A 16,667-nucleotide genomic window follows, 5' to 3' on the forward strand; every position below is an offset into this window, starting at 1 on the left:
TATGATCCTGGGCTGGATTACCCTGGCTTTTCCTAACACAGGATACACAGCCTCTATGTCCAGGTACAACCCCTGGGGTTGGGGGCAGCCCTGGGCAAGACCAGCTGGAGGCTCTCCCCAGCCCTGGGCTCACCGACCTGCTCCTTCCCGTAGGTGAAGCTGTGGCGACTACCGGCCCCTGGCCAGGCGCTGCCCTCGGTGCCGGGGCTGGTGCTGGGCCCTGAGGGCGTCCAGGTGGAGGCACTGCAGTTCCACCCCACCGTGGATGGTGTCCTGGTGAGTGCGGCGGGCACCGCCGTGAAGGTCTGGGATGTAACCAAGCAGCAGGCCCTCACAGGTACGGGCCGCGCTGGCCTTGCCCGCCCTGGGCGGCCCCCCGGCTGGACGGCACTCCGTTGCTTTATGTTTTTGCTAACGTGAATTTTAAAATCTGTGTTAATGTTTCATGTGTACGTGGTTTGAAAGGTGGTAAGATTCCAGCAGACGTATTACACATGCTCCATCCGTCCCCACTTCCTGTAGGCATCTGTTTTCATTCCATGTAGCTGTTTTTCTTCCATATGTCTAAATAACTTCCTCATACTGTTATTTCTCGAACTGTATGTCACTTCGATTTTGAAAACAAACGTCTGGCTGCTTCTCTGCCAGGCGGGGATTTTGCTCTCTTACAGCCCCTTCCCCCACGTTTCTCTCGATTTCACGACCTAGCCTGTCTTAGTCCATCCCGAGTCCAGCTGCTCTAACACACCACCACAGCCGGGGCGCTCATTTCTCGTGGTTCCGGAGGCTGGACGTCCAAGATCTGGGTGCCGGCAGGTTCCGTGTTTGGTGAGAACCCACTTCCTGGGTCACAGATGGTCGTCCTGGTGCCGTGTCCTCATGTGGTGGAAGGGACGAGGACATTCTCAGGGCCCCTTTCTTAGGGGTACTAATCTGGTTTGGGAGGCTTCACCCTTGTGACCTAATCACCTCTTTCAAGCCCTGCCTCCAAACACAGTGGGAGTTAGGCTTCAACTCGTAGGGCGATACAAACATTCAGACTATGCGTAGATGATGACAGTCTAGAGCCCAATTGCTCAATGAATGGTTACGACCCTGCACTGTGACCCCCATGGAGCCCTGGCGTTCTCTGGTGATGCCACTGAGTCGTTTCTGCCGAGGCCCTGACACGCTCGTCCCCCTTTTAGGGAAAAGACGCGAGGCTCAATGAGTTAAAGGACGGCCTTGCCTTCTAGCACTGTGCAGGGTGACTAGGGCGGGTCAAACTCACCAAGGTGGTGTCCCCATCTCTGGGGCTGGGACCCAGGGGCCAACCAAGGGCTGCCAGTAGCATAAACTACGCACAGAGAGCTCCTGGTACGGTCAAGGAGACCAGCTTAACCTTTGGAGCAGAGGTGAAGGTTACCAGGCAGGATGTCACTAGGGGGTCACCCGCTGTAACTGCTGCGTCTCAGGTCCTCTCGTGCTGCCACTGTGCTGAGGGCCTTGCATGTTGCAGATGAGGTTAAACAACTTGACCAAGAACAAGGAGCAAGTGGGTGGCAGGGCTGGGATTGATCTCGGGGAAGTAAGCCCTGGCATAGTGGTCCTCTGCTGCTGCAGAACAAGTGATCACAAAACCTAGGGGTTTAAAACAATTAGGAGCATCTGTTTATGTCACAGTTTCTGAGGGTCCAAGATTGAGAGCTGCTTAGCCGGGTGGTTCTGGCTAAGGGTCTCTTACGAGGCTATAGTTGAGACACTGCCTTCGTCATCTGAAGACATGACTGGGGCAGGAGGCTCAGCTTCTCAGAGGGTTCATGGACACGGTGCTGGCTGTGAGCAGGATGCCTCAGTGCTTGCCATGGGGCCTGTCCCCGGGCCGCCTGAGTGCCCCCACAGCATGGTGGCTGGCTGCCCCTGGTGGACCGTCTGGGTCTCTCTCCTTGCGTCCATAGCCTCAGGTGTCCCTTGGCTTGTACGTGGCGTCTTCTCCGTGTCTTCGCATCGTCTTCCCTCTGTGCACGTCCAATTCTGTGTCTACATTTCCCTTTTCATGAGGACCAGTCATACAGGACTAGGGTCCACTGTAATGATACCAGCTTAACTTGATCTGCAAAGACCCCGTTTCCAGATAAAGTTATAGCGCAGGTGTTGAGGGTTAGGATGTCAGCATCCTTGTTTGTTTTTTTTTAAGTTTATTTATTTTTAAGTAACGTTTACACCCCACAGGGGCTCGAACTCATGACTCCCAAGATCCAGAGTCACATGCTCTTTCAATATGGCCAGCCAGACGACCCAGCATCTTTTCGTGAGGGAGACAATTCAACCTATAATAGGAGGAGCATCAAAAAATTTGTGGATGTATTTCAAAAAAATTTTTTTAACGTTTATTTTATTTTTGAGAGAGAGGGAGAGGGTGGAGGAGGGGCAGAGAGGTAGACACAGAATCCGAAGCAGGCTTCGGGTTCTGAGCTGTCAGCACAGAGCCTAATGTGGGGCTTGAACTCATGAACCGCAAGATCATGGTCTGAGCCGAAGTTGGATGCTTAACTGACTGAGACCCTATGCCCATGTGGACGTATTTCAAAACTGTCACACTGGGGAAGGAGCAGGGGTGGCCCAAGCAGAGTCCAAGGTGGGAATGTGTGTGGCTCAGCCACGGGGTGGTGTCACTTAGGTGGGGTGTATTGGTGAGTGACTGGAAGTAACCCTGGGTGGGACGTGAGAGCCCGTCTGAGGAGCAGGGAGCCTCAGAAGGTTTTTGAGTGCAAGCGTGGCCTGCTGAGGGCAGGGCTAAAGGGAGAAGTCCCGGGTGCAGTGCAGCGTGTCTGGGAGGACATGCACCTCGTGCTCTTCCCGCTGGAGAGGGGCCCTTGCAGCTCTGGCCTGCGCCCTGGGAAGTTATCCCCAGTCAGGTCCTCCTGCACCCGCTTCCCTGGTGCCCCCATTGCCCAGGGCAGGGTGGGGAGACACTGGACGCCCTCCTGATTTTGGCCGCTTCTCTACAGAGCTGGCGGCCCATGGGGACCTGGTGCAGGGTGCTGTCTGGAGCCGGGATGGAGCCCTGGTGGGCACGACGTGCAAGGTAAGCAGCTGGACAGTGAGACTTGGCTCCGTGGGGGGGCCAGGGGGACCGAGGGCTTCTCTGAAAGAGAAAATGTGGGGTCTGCATACCTGGGAGATCCTCTCTCCAAAATTCTTTTCTCTGCCTTCTTGGAAGACCCATTTTCCAGGTGGTTTTTTGTTTTTGTTTTTTTGGTGTCAAGTTTTATTTCCCATTTGGTTCATTAGACGGTAAGTTCCAGGTGTTGGCCTGTGCTCTGGGGTCAGCGGGGCTGCTAGCCCCCAAGCAGCTCCTGCTTGAGGGCAAGGTGGTCGTGCAGCAGGGCGTGGTTCCCTTGCTCAGTCTCCGCTGGTACACGCCCCTTCCCAGGGACAGCCAGGTGGGGCCTCCCTCACTGAGGAGGAGGGGACAGGCGTTCCAGGCAGAAGCACCAGCGGGACAGGGTTCTGGGTTGGGGCTGTGACCTCCCCCTCCAATGAGAAGCCCTCTCTGCCCTGATTTGCATGCCTTTAGCTGGTGTGTGTGAGAGACAGACTCACCGAGTGAGGTCGAGAGGGAGGGAAGGAGGAGAGCGGCAGGAGATAGTCACCACCGGGAGTTTTTACTTTATGGTTACCAGAGGAGAGTAGTTTGTGCTTGCTTTACAAATTTGGGACAGGAGTGGAAAAGTAAAAAAAAATCACCTGTAATCCTCCCCCCTCAGGGGCGATGTCTGTCACCATCTTGACATCTTTCTCTCTGAACTTTTCCTAGGCATGTTTTCCTGTATGTGTTGAGATTGCACTCTCCACGTTACTCTACCCTGTGTTTTGCGTTCTGTGTAATATGTATGTTTTCCCAGTTCATCAGTAATTGAATGAACATCACAGAAAATATTCTATCATTCAGATTTACGAGTTCACTTGAGTTATGCTATTACAAGTTATAACATCTGAATATATTTGTATACAGATTTTTTGGGGGGTTTTGTTTTTTGTTTGCAATGTGACTTTCTTAAATTAAAAAAAAATTTTAAGATTATTTATTCATTTTGAGAGACTGTGTGCACACACATGGGGGAAGGGCAGAGAGATGGAATAAGAGAGAATCCATAGCAGGCTCTGCACTCTTAACACAGAGCCCAACGTGGGGCTCGAACCCACGATCTGTGAGATCATGACCTGAGCTGAAACCAAGAGTTGGACGCCTAGCCGACTGAGCCATACAGGTGCCCCTCAACATAACTTAAAAAAAAATTTTTTTAAACGTCTATTTATTTTTGAGAAAGAGGAGGAAAGAGAGAGACAGAGAGCGTGCATGAGCCAGGAAGAGGCAGAGAGAGAGAGAGAGAGAGGGAGACACAGAATCCAAGGCAGGCTCCGGGCTCTGAGCTATCAGCACAGAGCCCGATGTGGGGCTTGAACTCATGAACCATGAGAGCCAAAGTCAGACGCTTAACCAACTGAGCCACCCAGGCACCCCTCAATGTGACTTTCTTAGCTTAGAAAGCTTAGGGGCCGGCAAACTTCTGTAAAGGACCAGATAGTACATACTTTGGGTTTTGCAGGCCACACTGTCTCTGTCGGTGCTGCTTTGTAACAAGGAAGCGGCTACAGACAAATGTAAATGGTGGGCATGTCCACATTCTAGTAAAACTGTATCTGCAGAATCAGATCTCGGGTTGTGGGTTGGATTTGGCTGACTTGGCCTGAGGGCTTTAGCTCCCTCTCCCCCCACCCGCCACCCTGGGTCTAGATTTTTACCAGGGACATTGCTGGCTTGGAGGTTGTGAAGGTTTGTCAGCTTGTTGGTAGATTTTCCCGAGTTGTCTTCCAGAGGAGTAATGCCAGCCTCCCGGGGCTGTGTGTGGAGGTTGTGGTTCCAGGCTGGGCTTTGGGAGGGGACTTGGGTGTCTGTTCCGCCCTCTGAACCTGCTGCTCTGCCGCTTCTCACCCGAAACGTGGGGCAGCAGGAGCACCGGTCCCGCAGGCGGAAGCCCTGCCGCTGGGCCCCTGCCCTTCTCTGGCCTTAGAGCTCCTCCAGTGGGTGCCTGAAGAGCTCAGATCTGCAGCTGTGACAGAGGATAGTGGGAAGGTGCCTTGGCTTCCCCAGTAGCAGAGCAGCCCTGAGCGGATGAGGGCAGCATCCTCGCGGGAGGTGCAGGTGTGGTCTCCACCAGTATGAATGTTCTGATGTTAACGGCCCTCGCCCGGACCGGCCTGCCTGGGGTATGGCTGTGGGGCTCAGGGCAAGCCGGGGCCACCTCTCTTAGAGCTCTCTCTGGCCACAAGGCTGGATGGCTTCCTGGTGAGGGGGATCCCGCCAGTGTCCACCCATGGCCTGCAGGTGTGACTTGGATGGCCCTTGACTTAAGAGCTGTGGCCCACAAGGCCAGTCCAGGCTGTAGCCTGGAGGGAGGTGGCTTCTCTCGGTCTTGCATCCACTGCCCCATGTCAGCTCCAGGCCCCCAGCCCAGTTGCAGGTAGGATGTCTGAGCGTCAGGTGTCTAGAGGCTTGACATGGGTCACTTCCTGTGGAGCAGTCAGAGGGACCCCTCCCCTCCACAGAGCTCACAGCCCAGCACGGTGGTTTCTGGTTTCTGTGAGGCTACAAAGAGTTGGATTAGGATGCAGCCTTGTCTCCCAGGGCTCCTGCCGTGTGAGGAGGCAGCCAGGTGAGGAGTGCCAGCAAAAGGAGCTGTGGGCGACCGCCGGCGAAGGGAGGCGGGTGGGGCGAGGGTGAGTATGAGGCCAGCTGAGAGCAGTGGGCATGGGGGAGGGGGGGAATCCAGCAAGAGGGGGTGGAGCTGGGGGGGGGGGGCATGGGGAGGCCATGAGGAGTGTTGCAGCCCCTAGGGGAGGGGGCAGTGCAGGCGCCAGGCCTCCGAGACTGGGGACGGGACTGGGTGACTGAGGGCAGGGAGGAGGGCCTAGAGCATGGGAAGGAGGGTGTCAGCTCTGGGGAGTTAGTAGAGGGTTTACTGAGGAAGTGTGCAGCTGTCCAGGCACTCCTCCCCAGGGGTCTGAGTGCCATTTGCCTTCCAGTTTGAACGGTGGGGTGGGGGGGTGAAAAGTGACCCGGTCGCAGAATGCCCCTCTGTGTCCTGCCACCTCCTGTCGGCGTGATGAGTTAGCTTCCTATAGGCTGGTGTCTCCTGAGGATGAGTGAGTGTGATGAAGCCACAGCTCGGTCCGGTGGAACTCTCCTGCCCCTCTCGACCCAGGAGCCTGAGACTGTGGAGTAGGAACCACTGGTTCCCCACATGGGTGGCTGGAGTAGAGCCCTCCCCCACGCCCACCTCTGCTTTCCTGGACCTGGGTGCTCTCCCTGTGGGGACACAGCACCTGACATTGCCGCGTCTGGGTGCAGCATCCTGAAGGGGACACTGTCCTACAGGGTGTGATCTCCACTCCGAGCTGTCAGTGGTGGCTGGGGGCCACCGCGGTCCTGAGTTTGCTGCTGCCCTCTCCTGTCAAGGGGCACCCTCAGGATCCTGGTCAGGGGTGTGAAATGCCAAAACCTTTGGGGAATGGTCCTGGGGGGGGCCGCCCCCGTGACTGAAGGTTAGGAGGAGGTGTCCGTGGGTTTGTCCTGAGCATGTGGGGGAGCCAGTGAGGGGCCCGCCCTCCGTAGGAGGGAGCTCTGCTCAGACAGGGGTTGCAGGCTGGGCTCTAGGTTTATACACAGGACTGCCTGATTTGGGTACAGCGTGGGGGACACTCTGCTTCCTCTCGGGGCTTCCCCCTTTCCACACCGTCTCCTGCTGGCTGTCTGGTTCTGCCTCCCAGGAGCCCTGATTTTCCCGCAGAAGCCCCTTCCCGTTCTCTTCCCAGCTCCTCCAGCTGAGGGAAATGCAGCCAACCACTAGGGGGCGTGTCGGCCTCACGGATGGGCAGGCAAGCTGCGATCCCGCTCCACGTGGTCCGGTTGTGTCTGTGAGCCCAGTGAGGACATACACCTTGGCCACCCAGGGCCACCCCCTCTGCCGTGGCCCAGCAGGCCAGGCCAGCCTCCAGTGCCCAGTCTGACCCCTGGTGTGGATCCAGTGTTGAACCCCCTGCATTTGGTGGCGCAGCTGCCTTTGGGGAGCACCCATGCGGCAAGAATTGGGACTTTGACCTGTGAGACGTGTTGCTTTCACTTGTCCTCGTCCTACCCGGGGCTTAGGGGTTTGCCCAGGTCACAGAGCCCGTAAATGCTGGAGTTGGCATCCAAACCCAGGCCATCTGCCTCTCCACATGGCTCCTGGTGGGAGTGGCCCCTGTTGCCAGGAGACTTTCTCTGTCTCTCTCTCTCTCTCTCTCTCTTTTTGAAGTTTATTTATTGGGGCGCCTGGGTGGCTCGGTCTGTTGGGCATCTGACTTCAGCTCAAGTCGTGATCTCATGGTCACAAGGCTCATGCGTTCGAGCCCTGTGTCGGGCGCACTGCTGTCAGCAGAGAGCCTGCCTCTGTTCCTCTGTTCCCTTCTCTCTCTCTGCCCCTCCCTGGCTCACGATCTCTGTCTCTGTCTCAAAAATAAATAAACATTTAAAAATAAATAAATAAAATTTATTTACTTATTCTGAGAGAGACAGAGAATACAAGAGGGGGAAGGGGAGAGAGAGAGAATCCCAAGCAGGCTCCTCACTGTCAGCACAGAGCCCAACGCGGGGCTCAAACCCACCATCCATGAGATCATGACCTGAGTCATGAGTCAAGAGTTGGACGCTTAAATGCCTGAGCCAGCCAGGCGTCCCAAAGAGGCATTCTCTCTTGCCCATAGTCTCTCAAGATCCTCTGTCTCTCGCTGTCTCTCCCTGTTGTCTGTCTCTCGCTGCCCTGTTTCTCCTCAATCTCTGGTTGTCCTCTGTCCTTCCGTCTCTCTGTCTCTCTCTGTTCTCTCCCTGTTCTCTGTCTGTCAGTCTCTGCCTCTCTCCATCTGTCTCCATCGTTCGCTCTTCTCTCGGCCTGTTTCTGTCCTGTGCACCTCTAGACAGCGTCCTCCTGAACTCAAGGCTGTGGGTGGAGTGGGGTGGTGCCGTACAGCATGGCTGATCCTGGGGCCGGGCCTGGTTCCCGCATGGCACGTAGCAAGTGCTCTGTGAACTGCGGCTGGGAAGACTTTGCCAGGAGTGACCCAAGGACCCTGGGACCCTGCCAGCGTGTCAGGAAGGCCTGGGCCTGGCCCTCTCTGTTGTCCACTTGTCCAGCACTCACCTTCTGCCCCCTCCATTCCCACCGTCTGGTCTCCTGGCACGGCCTTGTCTTCCCCTTCATGTCACATGTCAGCAAGTTCCTGTTTCCACATTTTTGTTCATGCATTTCCACCTCCTTTGAATACCTTTCCCTTCCCAGTGCAAGCTCTGCCTGTCCTTCAAGGTTCATCTCAGCACCCAAGAGGGAACCAGGCAGAAACTGAGCAGCTAGTATCTGGTACCTGGGGTTCTCATGTCCCTCCTCCCTGTCTGGTCTCGCGTTGGTTGGGGTGGTGCATTTGCTGTAGGTAAACCGCTGTTGCTGCATGAACTGAAGGTCACAGTTTACACGAGGGCTCACTCTGGATGATGCATTGTAGGGGTTTTGACGAACGCACGACATCACGTGCCCACCGTGACAGCATTGTGCAGAATAGCTTCGCCGCCCTAAAGCGCCCTGTGCTTCACCCATTCACCATCCCCCTCCAAACTGCTGGCAACCACTGATTCTTTTGCTTTCTCTCAAATGTTATTTGCCTTTTCGCAGATGTCATGTAGTTGAAATCACACAACACACAGCCTTTCCAGATTGGCTTCTTTCCCTTAGTCAGGTGCACTCGTGGGCCCTCCATGGCTTTTTGTGGACCAAGAGCTACCTCTTTATGGTGGTAAAAAACGCATCATAAAATTTGCCATCTGAACCATTAAAAAATTTGTTAACACTTACTTTTGAGAGAGAGAGCACACGTGTACATGAACACGTGTAAGTTGGGGAAAGGCAGAGAGAGGGAGACAGAGGATCCGAGGCAGGCTCCATGCTGTCAATGCAGAACCCACCGTGGGGCTCAGACCCACGAACCGTGAGATCATAACCTAAGCTGAAATCAAGAGTTGGCCGCTTAGCCAACTGAGCCACCTAGGCGCCCCTTGAGCATTTTCTAAATATACGGTAATGTTAAGTTTATTTACATTGTTGTGAAACAGGTCTCCTGAACCAAAACTCTATACCCATTAAACAACAACGTCCCTTTGCCCCCTCTCCCCGCTAGCCCTCAGTAACCGCCATTCTGTTCCCCATGTGTGATTTGAGCTACCTTAAATACCTCGTGTAAGTGAATCATAGACGATTTGTCCTTTTGTGGCTGGCCTACTTCATTTACCCTAATGTCCTGGAGGTTCATCTGTGTTGTGCTATGTGACAGGATGTCCTTCTTCAGGCTGAATACCATCCCATCGTATGTGGAGACCACATTGTGTTTATCCGCTCATCTGTCAGTGGGCTCTTGGGCTGCCTCCACCTCTTGGCTGTCGTGAATAATGCTGCAGTGAGTGCTGTGAATAATAATGTGAATAACGAACATGGGCACCCTCTTGGTGACCCTCTTCCCGGTTCTCTCAGTATACACTAAGAAGTGGAATCATTGGATCATAAGGTAATTCCGTTTTTACTTTTTTGAGGAGCTGCAGCTCTCTTTTCCACAGCAGCCACACTGTCTTACGTTCCCACCGACAGTGCACAAGGCTCCCAGCTTTTGCACTTCCTCCCCGGCCCTGGATCTTTGATAGTAGCCATCCTAATGGATGTGAGGTGGTATCTCAGTGTGGTTTTAGTCCTCATTTCCCTGATGATTAGTGATGGTGAACGTCTTTTCATGTATTTGTTTGCCATTTGTATATCTTCGAAGAAATATCTGTTCAAATCCTTTGCCCCTTTTTTACACCATGTTTACTTTTGAGAGAGGGAGAGAGAGAGAGCAAGCGCACATGGGGGAGGGGCAGAGAGAGAAGGGGACAGAAGTATCCGAAGCAGGCTCCGCAGCAAGCCCGAGGCGAGGCTCCAACTCACGAACTGTGAGATCATGACCTGAGTCAAAGTCAGATGCTCACCTGACTGAGCCACCCAGGTGCCTTTGCCCATTTTTTACATACATGTATTTGATTTTGTTGTTGTTATAGGAGTTCTTCATGTATATTTTTTTAAGTTTATTTAGTTATTTATTTTGAGAGAGAGGGAGTGCAAGTGGGGGAGGATTAGAGAAAGCGGGAGAACCTCAAGCAGGCTTCGCGCTATCGGCACAAAGCCCATGTGGGGCTCGAACTCATGAAACCGTGAGGTCATGACCTGAGCGGAAACCAAGAGTCAGACAGGCGCCCCTTCAATATATTCTTTTTTTTTTTTAATTTTTTTTTAACGTTTATTTATTTTTGAGACAGAGAGAGACAGAGCATGAACAGGGGAGGGGCAGAGAGAGAGGGAGACACAGAATCTGAAACGGGCTCCAGGCTCTGAACTGTCAGCACAGAGCCCGACGCGGGGCTCAAACTCACGGACCGTGAGATCATGACCTGAGCCGAAGTCGGACGCTTAACCGACTGAGCCACCCAGGCACCCCAATATATTCTTGATATTAACCCCTTACCAGATCTGTGATTTGCAAACATTTTCTCCCATTCCTTAGGGCAACCTGTCTTTTGACTCTGTTGATTGTGTCCTTTGAAGAACAGAAGTTTGATGCAGTCCTGTTTGTCTGCTGTTGGCTTTGGTTCCCTGTGCTTTTAGTGTCCTGTGCAAGGAGTCATTACCAAATCCGATGTCATGAAGCTTTTCCCCTACGTTTGCTTCTGGGAGTTTTATGGTTTGGCTTCTTCCTTCTTTTCTTTATCACGGAATAGTATTCCATTGTACGAATGTGCCGCAGTTCATCTGTTCACCTGTTGAGGGACCTGTTGATTGCTTCCATTTTTTTTTTTGCAACTTTTAAAAGTGCCGTGAACGTTTATACCAGCATACGTTCTTAACTCGTTCGGGTAAGTTCTTAGGAGTGTAATCGCTGGATCATACAGTTAAGAGTTATCTGTAGCTTTGTAAGAAACTGCCAGACTGCCTTCTAAAGTGGCTATTACGTTTGCATTCCCATCAGCAATGAGTAAGAGTTTCTGTTGCTCCCTAATCTCTCCAGCATTTGGTGTTGTCATTTTGTAAAAAAAAAATTTAGCCATTCTAATAGGTGTGTGGTGGTAACTTGTTTTAGTTTGTAATTCCCTAATGAGACATGATGTGAAACAGCTTTTCCTGTATTCATTGTTCATCGTGTGTATCTTTTCTGATGAGGTGTTTGTTCAGGTCTTTTGCCCATGTGTTCATTTGGGTTGTTTTCTTATTTTTAAATAGAATCTTACATTTTTAATTTTTCTAATGTTTTAAGTGTTGTGTATTTGGGATACAAGTCCTCTCTCAGATAGGTGCTTTGCAGGTAGTTTCAGCCTGTGGCTTGTCTTTCCTTTTTCTTAACAGTGTCTCTATAGACCAGAAGTTTATGATTTTAATGAAATCCAGTTTTTTGTTTTTTTGGTCATGTTGTATAGATGCAACACCAACACTTTTGATATTGTATCTAAAAATTCATTGCCAAATCCAAAGTCACCTAGATTTTTCTCCTGTGTTATCTTCTAGAGCTTTTGTAAGTTTGCATTTCACATGTAGGTCTGTGATCCATTTTGAGTTGGTTTTTGTAAAAGATGTAAAGTCTGTGTCTAGATTCACCTTTTCACATGTGAACGTGCACTTGTCCCAGTGCTGTTTGTTGAAAAGACTGTCTTTTCTCAATTGTGTTGCCTTCAGTCCTTTGTCAGAAATCAGTTGACTGTATTTGTGTGTGTTTGGCTTTTGGCTTTGTCCAGCAAAGCCGAGGATGACAGCAGAAAGGATTACTCAAGACTCCGAGCAAGAGGTGAGAGGGAGGCTAGGGGAAGTCTTCCTGCACCGCTCCCAACTCCCCGGCTCCCACATTTATCAGGCATAACTATAGGGAAAACATTGTGCAGTATGCCAGTGGCTGCGGGCAAAAAAAACAAAAACAAAAAACAAAAACAAGAAGAAACAAGACAACAAAAAAACAAGAAAGCAGGCAAAACAACAACATGGCATTCCAAAGACTACAGAAGAGCAGATGCTGAAAGCAAGGTAGAGAATAAGATAAGATACCCCGTTGATAACAGGGTCTAGGGGATTCCCGAGCCCAGGCAGGACCCACCCCCTGTATACAGATTAACTAGATACACGTCTGCTGTTTTCAGCAAAGCCAGAAAGTACTGTTCTGCTTTGCAGTGCATTCCCTTTAATCTCCTTAACCAGGACATAGCTATTTGATTCCCCACATTTGTGGGGGTCTGTTTCTGGGCCTTCCGTTCTGTTCCTTTGATCTATTTGTCTATCCTTATGCCAGTACCACATTGTCTGATTAATGTAGCTTTAAAGTTGGGTACTATTGGTCCTACTCACTTGGTCTCCTTCAGTATTGCCTGGGCCATTCTGAATCTTATGCCTGTTCATATAAACTGTAGAATCACTTTGTCGATAAGCACAACATAAGTTGCTGGAATTTTCACTGGGATTTCATTGAATCTGTAGATCAAGTTGGGAAGAGCTGACGTCTTGACGGTATTGAGTCTTCCTGTCCATGAACGTGGAATATTTTTCCGTTTATTTAATTCTTTGATTCCTTTCATTAGAGTTTTGTAGGATCCTTCCCATAAATCTGGTATGTATTTTGTTAGACGTATAGCTATGTGTCTCATATTTTTTGATGCTGATGTGAATGGTATTATGTTTTTAATTACAAATTCCAGTTTATTGCTGCTTCATTGTTTTTAAAAATACGAAAATATGAATCCATGCTGATTGAAACAAAGTGAAACTGTGCTAAGACGGAAAAAAAAGTAAAAGCTACTCACCCTCCACCTTCCCCCTCCCCAGCACCCAGCCTTAATGCACAGCCCACACTGTTTAAGACCTTTCTCCTTGCTTAGCCAGCTCGCAAAAGTTACAGGAATGTGGTCAGATATGGATTTTTGTTTATTTTTACCACAGCAGAATCACACCACGTATGTTATTCTGCACCTTCTTTGTAGTGCTTAATAGTTTGTTGTGGCCAAGGCGTTATGTAGGCAGGGAATGCAGGTTCTACTCCTTCTCTTCTCCGGTTCTTTATGCATGGATGTTTGTGGGCTTTTAAAGGGTTTTTTAATGTTTAGTTATTTATTTTGAGAGAGAGAGCACACACATGCACACGTGGTACACAGAGGGAGGAGCAGAGAGAGAGGGAGACAGAATTCCAAGCAGGCTCTAAAGTCAGTGCAGGGCCTGATGCAGGGCTTGGTCTCATGACTGTGAGATCATGACCCGAGCCGAAATCAAGAGTTGGACACTTAACTGACTGAGCCACCCAGGTGCCCCGCTATGCACGTACCTTTGTACACACAGATCAATTATTCTACAGGAATAAAGTCCTTATTATAAGGGTAGGGTACTTTATTACAATACACATACATATCTTTTGATCTACTCCCATCTCCACCCTTAGGTAACCTGAGTCAGTAACTGTATGCTGAGTGATGGTTAGGATGTGTCAGCTCACTGTCCTGGTTAGACACCAAGTTCTTTAAGTGTAGAAATGACATCATCTTTTACACCTCTCTGGGCTGGGCTGGGTACAGGGCAAAACATTTGCCAACTGGTAGCCTAGAATTTGGTTTAGTTTCTTTATCTATGAGGGGGTCGTGGTGATAGGACTGTTTCATGAGATGTTTGGAAGCACGGAGAGAGATCATGTGTGTTAGCGGGCCTGGTACATAGTAGGTGCTCAGGAAATGTGAATTCTCACTGAGTTCTCTATTGTGGGTGACTGGGGCAGGAAAGGGGACCTGCCCCCTGCAGTGAGAAGAAGGAACCAGGCTGGGGAGATCTCCCCTGGTGCGTGATGCTAGCTCTGTGTCCTAGGGTGTGGGACCATGACAGCCTGTGGGTAGAGGGGACATCTGGCCCCTGAGGACGCTGCCTGTCCTAAGTGTGCTCTATTTACTCCTCTCTGCTTTCCCAGGACAAGCAGCTGAGGATCTTCGACCCCAGAGCGAAGCCCGGGGCCTCCCAGGTGAGTTGTGTGGGCAGGGGACTGGGTTGAGGCCCTAGTGGCTCCAACAGGTGCCGGCCGGGACAGGCTCTGCCTCTTGGCAGAGATTCTGCCACACCCCGTGCCCCTGGCCAAGGCCTTGTGAGTGTGAAGGGGTCACCTGGGAGGTGGGCTCCTGCTGCTGGCAGCTCTTTCCGGGAGGCTTGTTCTGAGTCCTGGGAGTACCTGGCTTTGATCACAGGGTGCGGTGCAGCCAGGCTGTCCACAGGCATTCAGTGGAGGCATCCTGTGGCTTAGGAAGCTAATTTCAGAATCCAGCTTCCTCTCCTCCTTTGAGACCCCCATCCCCCCTACCTTTCCTGGCACAGTTGGCAGAAGCCAGCCTCAGAGGAGCCAGAAAGACACAGCTGCCCACCTCGTACCCGTCCAGTCTCACAGCCAGTGGACTCTCACTCTGCTCCTTTGGGTCTGTGGGATCTAGGCACTGAGCATGTTTGGTTTGTGTCTGTGATGGTGCTTGGGGTGCATGTGGCCCTTTGAGTGCTGAGCGGGGGTCTGGGTTCTGGGTTCATGCTATAGCCAGTGAGCCACTGGAGAATCATTCATTCATTCATACATTCATTCATTTGACATTGGCTCAGTGTCGGGCACGTGATGAAGGGGGGCTGTCACCTGGGCTATGGGAAGCCATTCGAGTTTTAAGCAGAAAGTGAGGTGAGTAGATTTGCATTTTAAAAAAATATTTACTTATTTTTGAGACAGAGCATGCGCACACACAGGGGAGGGACAGAGGGGGGGAGACGGAGGATCTGAAGCAGGCTCCACGCTGACAGCAGAGAGCCCCATGTGGGGTTCGAGCCTACGAACTGTGAGATCATGACCTGAGCCAAAGTCAGACGCTCAACTGACTGAGTGCACCCAGGTGCCCTGCTCAGATTTACATTAAAAAAGTTTTTTTCTAGGGGCTCCTGGGTGGCTCAGTCAGTTGAGCGTCTGACCTTGGCTCAGGTCATGATTTCACGGTTCGTGGGTTAGAGCCCCACATCAGGCTCACTGCTGTCAGCCTGCCAGCTCAGAGCCCGCTTCGGATCCTCTGTCCCCCTTTCTCTGGCCCTCCCCTGCCTTGCACTCTCCCCCAAATAAATAAATATTAAAAAAGAAAAAGTATTTTTTAGAAGTTGAAGAGGCTTCTTTCCTGAGGAAGGTAAAGATCAGGGCCCTGCTGACAGCTCAGGGGAAGAGCTCCGCAGCAAAGCCCCAGGCCCATCACAGATACCCTTTCCCCATCCCTAGGACTTGTTCCCTACGTGGGGTAGAGGGCACTTTGTCAGCCTACACCTGACCAGCAGTAGCCAGGGATGGCAGGGCTTTCCTCCCCCACCCCCACCCTGCACCCGTAGCACGTGTGTGTGCACGCGCACACACGGAATCCCCTTCAGGTAGGCCGTAGCAGCTTTTGGCCCCAGACGGCCCAGTCTGTTCCACTTCTGACTGGCTGAAGACCGGACGGAGGTCCCGTCCTGACAGGTGAGCCAAGCCAGGCAGGAGTGGTTTTAGCCCACTCCCCACTCCACTCCCCAGCGGCCCTGCTTCCCAGGGAAGTTGGCTTATGGTTTGTGGCCCCGTGGCTGGCAGGGCAGCAGAGTCTCAGAGCAGTGCAGGTATGATCAGGGGGCTTCGCTGGAGCTTTCCGTGCTCAGAAAGAGGGGTCCCAGGGCACTGTGCGTAGTACCCCCATTCCTGCCCTGACTGGGCATTGAAGGGCCAGCTCCCCCAGCCTGAACATTTTCTTCCTTCCCTGCCTCCTCCGCCAGCAAAGGGGGGTGGGGGACCACGATGGTGCTGAGGTGGAGACAGAGTGGCTGCCGTCCAAAGGGCTCCAAGTTCCTAGAAGAGGGGGGGAGAGGATCTCGTTCTGGAGGAAGCCCCCCCTGAATGGGGCTTCTGGGCCAGGGAGACCTGGGAAGAGCGTGGGTGGCTCCTGCCCCCTCGCAGCTGCTGGGCTGGTGCCTGCGCTCTGCCGCTGGTGCGCTGGTGCGGGGGCAGTAGGGCCTGGAACGCTGCCCTCCTCATGGCCCTGCCCCCCACTTCCGCCCAGGGCATCTGGCCCACACCTGGCTTCTATTAGGAAAACCGCTGCTGGCGGCCAGGGTCGGTGTGAGCTGAGGGGCCGGCTCAGGGGAGAGGCCTTTGGGGAGCTCCTTCTTTGGAGATCCTCCTTCCCCACTAGAAGGGGGGCTTTGTTGGGGGAGTCACGGGAGGATGCGCTGCCCTCCCTGCCCCGCTGGCTGTCACCGTAGCATGGAGGCTGGTGGGGAGCCCTGGGGGGTCCACCTCCTGCTGCCTCTTTGGGCCCTGTGTGACCTGAGTTTGAGTCAGGGGATGCTTGGGCAGCCGTCTCCTGTTCACATCCCCTACTTCATTTCTAGATTCCATTTATGACCATTTATCATACTCCAGGCCCTTGGCACACACAGTCTTTTTTCACCCTCATGATTGCCCTGTAAAGTTGGCCCATTGGTCATTTCTGTCCCGGGGTCACAGCTGGGTGGCCCAGG

At 52.3% G+C, this 16,667-nt stretch overlaps 1 protein-coding gene across 1 annotated transcript in view; it reads left to right on the forward strand.

Annotated features, from left to right (window-relative positions):
- Window positions 1-16,667, forward strand: part of LOC122209992 (coronin-7) — a 56,635-nt gene that overhangs the window by 7,685 nt on the left and 32,283 nt on the right. Inside the window, exons 5-7 of the mRNA XM_042922341.1 lie at window positions 154-337; window positions 2,991-3,067; window positions 14,080-14,130. Of these exons, the coding sequence (XP_042778275.1) occupies window positions 154-337; window positions 2,991-3,067; window positions 14,080-14,130 (312 nt within the window). The remainder of the gene's footprint in view (window positions 1-153; window positions 338-2,990; window positions 3,068-14,079; window positions 14,131-16,667) is intronic.

This window comes from Panthera leo, chromosome E3 (assembly GCF_018350215.1).
Source record: "Panthera leo isolate Ple1 chromosome E3, P.leo_Ple1_pat1.1, whole genome shotgun sequence".
NCBI classification, from domain to species: domain Eukaryota; kingdom Metazoa; phylum Chordata; class Mammalia; order Carnivora; family Felidae; genus Panthera; species Panthera leo.